This window comes from Bison bison, unplaced genomic scaffold (genome assembly GCF_000754665.1).
Source record: "Bison bison bison isolate TAMUID 2011002044 unplaced genomic scaffold, Bison_UMD1.0 scf7180017864203, whole genome shotgun sequence".
Taxonomy (NCBI): domain Eukaryota; kingdom Metazoa; phylum Chordata; class Mammalia; order Artiodactyla; family Bovidae; genus Bison; species Bison bison.
In genome coordinates, this window is record NW_011494775.1 from 7,435,605 (window position 1) to 7,441,951 (window position 6,347).

General features: G+C 59.7%; 1 protein-coding gene across 1 annotated transcript in view; it reads left to right on the forward strand.

Moving 5' to 3' along the window:
• MIER2 (mesoderm induction early response 1, family member 2) overlaps nt 1-1,357 on the forward strand; it is a gene marked incomplete at its 5' end in the record, with an annotated part of 15,540 nt that extends 14,183 nt beyond the window's left edge. The window contains 2 exons of the mRNA XM_010844657.1: nt 1-50; nt 438-1,357. Coding sequence (XP_010842959.1) covers nt 1-50; nt 438-459 — 72 coding nt within the window. The remainder of the gene's footprint in view (nt 51-437) is intronic.
• Nucleotides 1,358-6,347: the final 4,990 nt, after the last annotated feature.

Consider the following 6,347-nt stretch of genomic DNA (forward strand, 5'->3'; position numbering starts at 1 on the left):
TCCCACCCTGCATGCCCGGCCTCTGGGCTGCACTCGGAGCCCCTGTCACAGTGAGTGTGGCCCCCCAGACCCCCCATCTGCTGTGCCCCCACCTCAGGCCACGCTGAGGCCAGCGGGAGGGGCTGCCCCAGGGCCCGAGGGAGGCGTGGCCCCCGAGCAGGCTGTTGGTTTCTTTAGCTTTATTCTCTACTTTAAATTTGGCTTATTTATCTTTCTGACTAGGTAATACATTCGTACGGTTCAAAATCCAAAAAGGTACACACGGGGCCAGTGCCAGGCTGCTCCTGGCCCTGCGAGCCGCCAGCCCTCCCCGGGTGCCAGGCCTTGCTGCCTTGGGAGGGGCTGTCGGCAGTGGGGGTGGGTCTCCGGGAGGTAGGGTGGGCCCAGTGCTTGGGGGCTGCACTGATGTCTCCCATCTCTCCCGCTCTCCCCTGCAGCTGTAATGTGATGACCTGTTGATCCCTGGCCACAGGCGGGCGTGTAGCTGGACTGGACTTGGGGCCACTGCGAGGCCTGCCTGTCAGTCTTCCTGACCCCTCCTTTTTTTGTGGGCCTTGGGTGACGTCTTTTCTGCTCAGAACTCTTCGAGGACCAGGGTGAGCGGGGCCCTCCCATGCCACACACCACGTGACCCAGGCTCCACGCCCACCCTGGGATCCATCAGCCGGCCGGGCCTGGAGGGCCGGCCTGTCCAGCAGCAGAGGCCCTGCCAGGGACAGGGGAGACAGGCCGGATGCCGCACCACCAGCAGCCTCCGCCGGGCACCCTCAGCACTCTGCTCACTCGTCTCTTGCGCCCGGCTGGACTATGGGCCGCCCTGGCCCAGGCTTGGGGCAGCTGCTACTCGGTGCCAAACCCCGTGGGGCGCAGAGCCATATACCTCGACGCTGGCCCTGCCCTGCTGTCCGCCCGCTCTCCACTTCAGGAAAAGCTGCACTTTACGCACCCCACCCCCACCCCCTGGGTCCTTGGCTGCCTTGGGTGTGGGTCTGAGGACACGGGACTCACACCCCTCGGCACTGAGGCCCTTTCCGAGCTGCACCGGGGGCCCGGCTCCAGCCTATTTCCCTGACCAAGGAGGTTGTGTTTTTGTTGAGGTCCCAGCGGGACTGCTGGGGTCCTGGACCTTCTTCTCTCTAGCCGCCTTGTTTTATTTATGTTTCTGTTTACAAATGGGAGTGGGGTCCTCCAGGGGCAGGGCAGCGCTCCCACCCCGTGTCACCAGGGGGGCTTTGGCTCGAGCCATCCACAGGGCTGGACTCGACCTTCCCTTGCCCCACCAAGGACCACACTGTGAAGTGACACTGCCTTGACCCCCTTGCTGTTTTATTTATTAAACTTGGTTTGAAGCCCTGTGGGTGCCTTGTGGTGGATCAGGCGGGTGGGTGGCAGGAGGTGCCAGTCATTTGGTGGACCCCATGCTGGTCTGGCTTCAGGGACCTGGGGGCCTGGGGGTTGTGGGGAGCAAGCTCTGTGTCTCGATGATGGTGCAAGGGAGGCTGTCAGGTAAGTGGAGGCAATTCTGAGCTGGCACCTGATGGGGATGGACCTGCCTGTGGGAGCGGGTGAGAGGTGGGGGTGCCAGGCGGCAGACGGGCTGGGAGACTGCAGATGGATGGGCTGGACAGGGAGACTGCACCGGTTTCTCTTGGCTTTTGATGGCTGAGAGTCCTTACCCTGCCTTTGTTTCTCAAGCACTTATTTTTTTTTAACTTGGTATAAGAGTTGGAAATGTCTTTGTGCCGGAACAATGGTAACGTTTCAGGTTGGCTTTTTCTTCTCATGGCATCCTTGATGTCCCATTTATTCCTGGCTCGTCTTGTTATGAGAAGTTTGTCATTCTCACTTGCGTTTCCCAAACACGACATCTTTTTCTTTCCGACTGTGATTTTCTCTTTACGTTTGGATGTGGTGTGCCTGGTGTCTATCCTCTGTGGAGCTCCTAGGACCTGAGGGTCCGTGCATTTCAACCCTGATGGGGAGGTGGAGGGTGGGGATGGGGCTTCCCGGCTGGCTTGTCAGTCATTTTTGCTGCCCCTTCTGGGCTCTGCTTCTGGGTCCCCACTTACTTGGCAGAGCCCAGGTTGTCCTCAGACTGTGCATTGTCCTGTCCTCCCTGTGCTGCTTGCTCCCTCGCCCTCCTGCTGCTGCCACTGGCTACTGCCTGGCCCACCTTTGACACACACGTTGTATATTTCTTACTGGTTAATCAGTTTTTGGCTGTGTTGTGTCTTCGTTGCTGCACGGGCTTTCGGTAGCACATGGGCTTCAGTAGTGTCCCCTGCATTGGCAGGCCAATTCTTTACCACTGAGCCACCAGGGAAGCCCCTGCTTTAGGCATCTTGATGTTGAGCTGGCCCTGCCTGCCCATCTGCAGGTCCACTGGTGTCTATCCCAGACCCGCAGGCAGAATCACTGCCTGCACCCAGGTTCCCTGCTCTATCCCAGTGCTAGGAGATGCCTGCACTGGCCTCTAGGATGGGCTTCTCACAGACAGAAGTGCCACTGTACCTTTGCTGCTACGGTTCTCTAGTTCATGCAGCGTTTTCTCCTCACAGCTGGAATGGAGCTCTTTTGTGACCTACTTTCTAACCACACAAGGGGAGGTGGGTGCTCAGTCTGGGGGAGCCTTTCCCAGAGCACATGCCAGGAGGCGACCCTGGTCCCAGCCACTCTGTTGAAGGAGCCAGCCATCAGTTAGGCCACACTAGAGGCTGGGCCCACAAGCAGCTCCCGGAGTGGGGGTGGGATGGACGAGGTGGCTACACATGGACAGTTCTGGGCTAGGGCCTTGTCCTCCTTGGCCCAGGACCCTGGGCTCTAGAATGGGACTGGGCTGTCCCCACAGCTCATATTTTCTTGGTTTGTGGTTCTGAGATGACGTACAGAACTCCCACTTAGATTTGAATCAGGTAAACAAATCTTTGAGGGTAAGTATAGCCCATACAGTGTCTGGGACATACTTATATTAAAAGTGACTTGTTCACCTGGGATTCAGATTCACCCGAGTCCTGTGCACGCACTTGTTAGACCCAGCAGCCCTCATCCTGGGCTGCTGTGAGGACAGGAAGCCCAGGTTCCTGGTACCGCAGATGCCCCGGTGTTACCCTGAGGTTGTGCTGGGCTGTCACTTTGCCTCAGCATCTGGCAGAGCCCACTCCTGTACCACCAGCCAGGAGGTTCTGGAGCCTGTGTCTCCCCTCCATCTTGGGGGTCCAGTGGGTGGGTCCCTGGGCAGTAAAGTTGGGAGGGTGGGCAGTGGTGGCTGGAGTATGGAGATGTCTGGGGGGGTACTGCCTGTGCACGCTGCCCCCAGTCCCTCCTGTGGTGTTGGGCTCAGATCCAGGCCTGTGTGAGCTCCTGGGAAGTGCACTCAGGTCTGTTCCCATGGGCTGTCCCCAGGGGGTGAGACCCAGGATGGTAGTGGGATCTTTGAAAGGGGGTTCTTAGTCTCCCTTGCTGCCCGTGCCACTTTCCTTCACCAGTCACCACCTGCCTGGAGGAGCCAGGGTTGGTGGCTTTCCAGTGCTTCCAGGTCTGCACTGTGTGCTTCTTGGTGGGGGGTGGGGGTCCCGGAGGGGTGCCATGGGAGCGTGTGACTGCCCTGCTTTCTCTCACTCTCTGAGGAGCAGGTGGAGACAGTTCTCTGGGCCTGTGTTGATCCTGTGGAGCTCTCGCTGTGGCTACTGGGCCAGTCGTTGCTCATGGACTCATCTGGGTTCTGAAGCAGCAGTGGAGCGCCAGGTCGGTCCGTCCTGCCTCCTAAAGCTCCAGGCTGGGGATCAGCAGAAGCAGACTGAGCATACAGCAGGGGAGGGAGGGGGCCTGCATGAGGGGCGATGTCACCGGGACCTGAGCTCCTGGATGTGGACTTGGGGCTGAACTGGAGGTCACCCAGTTCCTGACTGGGTGGTCGTGCTGAGTCCTGGGAGCAACAGTGCTGCAGTGCTAAGTCACTTTAGTCGTGTCCTACTCTTTGCGACTTTTCCAGGCACGAATACAGGAGTGGGTTGCCGTTTCCTTCTCCAGGGGATCTTCCTGACCCAGGGATCGAACCCGGGTCTCTTATGTCTAAGCCCCAAGGGAAGTGCAGAGGGGCAGGGCTGGAGGTGCACTGGGTGGGGGGCACCTGCTTTATGCCAGCCTCTCCGCTCACCCCCAGGCACCTCTTCCTGCATCGTTATAACACTGGAGCCAACCCCTAGTCCCTCAGGTGCAGCAAAGCAGCCAACTGCCAGGCAAGAGGGGAGGTGAGGTCTCTAGGGGCTCAGTTACATAAGTGCCTCCCAGTTTGGGCTCTGTCCTCAGGGTCAGCCTCGGCCCAAGGCGGATTTCCCAGCTAGCCCTAATTCCAGCCCTGACCCGAATCTGTGCTGCTCTCACCATGTGATCCCATTCCTGCCCACGTCAGCAGGGAAGGGAGGGCAGCCCTCTGTCCAGCCACCTGGCCTCTTGCTCCTTCCCACTCTTGGGCCCAACCCCATAGCCCCACCCCCAGGCTGCCCCTTCCAGCACACAGTAGGTGCTCATTTCATCCATGCCAGTACCGTGCTGCACCTCCCTACCCTTGACTGAAAGTGTCAAGACCACGGGAGAGGGGTGGTCAGTCACCCGATCGCAGCCAGGCTGATGTGGAAAGTGACCAATAAAGATGCCGGAAATCATCCGTGTGACGTGTGACTCAGGCACCTACACAGGTATTTTGTCAGGTAGTTCCGCCGCTTGAATGAGTGAACTGACGAATGAATGAATGAATGACGGACGGACGGGGCCGCCCCTCCCTGTGTGAGTGCAGCCGGAGGAGCCAATGGGCAGAGGCAGAGACTTACTGGGGCAGGAGCGCGTCAGCCGGAGTCCAGGACTTCGAGAGCTCCCCCACCTCCCAACCTGAACCAGGTCCTGGCGACAGCCCCTCCCCCGCCCAGACCGAGGGAAGCCCTGCGGGCGAGTAATCTGATTCCTCGGGACGCCTGGGAGGAAGTCAGGGGTGAGGGAGGGAGCTGTGTTTTGAGGATGTGCCTTCTCCAGCTCCTGGGTGTGCGGTTGAAAGCGGGGGTTGCTGAGACGTGCCTCCCACTGTCTGCCACACTGCAGACGGAAAATCCAGGTCTAGTTTCCATGCAGAACCTGCTCATGTCCTGGGGGTGGGCCGAGTTATTCTGAGTGTGTGTAGGGGCTGGGTGGTGGTGGTGCTGGAGTCTGCTGAACTGCTTAAGGAAAGTCGTTCCCGGGTTCCGGGGACTCGGCCCAGAGGCACCATGTCAACCCCACCGTCTGTCCAGGGGTGGAGGAGCCATAGATGAACTGGGCACTGTCACCCCCACCTCAACACCTTGCCTCTCTGTCGACCCCCGCTCCGTCAGGAAGGGGCACTGAGTCCACCTCTCAGCTGCTTGACCTTGGAGGATGCTCCTCTCTGGACCTGGCTCCCTTCATCTCTAAAAAAAAAGTCCAGAACATCTGTTTTCAGATTGTTGGCGGGGGTGGGGCTAGGGCCAGACTGCTTGGGTTCAAACCCCAGCCCTGCCTATTCTCCCTGTGTGACTCTGAGAGAGTGGCAGAACCTCGCGTGTCCTCTTGTGTCCAGGGCTCTGCCGGAGGTGGTGACACTCCTCAACGCCTCTCATATGGTTGCGGCCCAAAGAATCCAGTGCGGGTGTGTCGAACCCCGGCACGTCCCAGCTTAGTCCTTGGGACCTGGAGGGGACGTAGGACACGACCCTAAGTTTACCCTTTGCAGTGTGTGAGCAAGTCCTCTGGGCACGACTTGCTCCCTGTAAACGGGGGTGGGAAGTGTGCCACATGGGAGCAGGGCCTGGCACAAACCGGGTGGGCGTTGAGGAAATGACTTTCAAATGCCGGGGATGTATAAGGGCCACCAGGATTTTAAGCACCAAGAGGAAAGAAAAAAACCCTACAGTTAAGCCACGACGCCCCATCGGTTTGTAGACACTTCCTGGTTCAGAAGTATTCAGACGCGCACACAGGGGCTCGAGTGCTCCAAAGAGGAAACCGAGGCGCGCCGAGGGGCCCGCAGGGACGGTCCTGGGGTACACGAGCTCCGTCCTCCACGCCCCGTCCTGCCGGCCTGTCCGGCTGCCCCTCACACATTCCTTCGTTTGTTCGTTCTTTCTCCGGACCAGACTCAGACGATCCAATGTGTGGGTGCCCGGGGCGTGCGGCCGGACGCGAACGCTGCGGGGTGACCCCGGACTGGCGATCCCCCGGCCTCAGCTTCCCGTTGGGGGCGGGGGGCGTGCTGGGCGCCGGCGACCCTACCAGCTCCTAGACCCGCAACCCTCCTCCAGTCGCGGGCCGGTACCTACCCGGTTACCCACGCCCCGCCC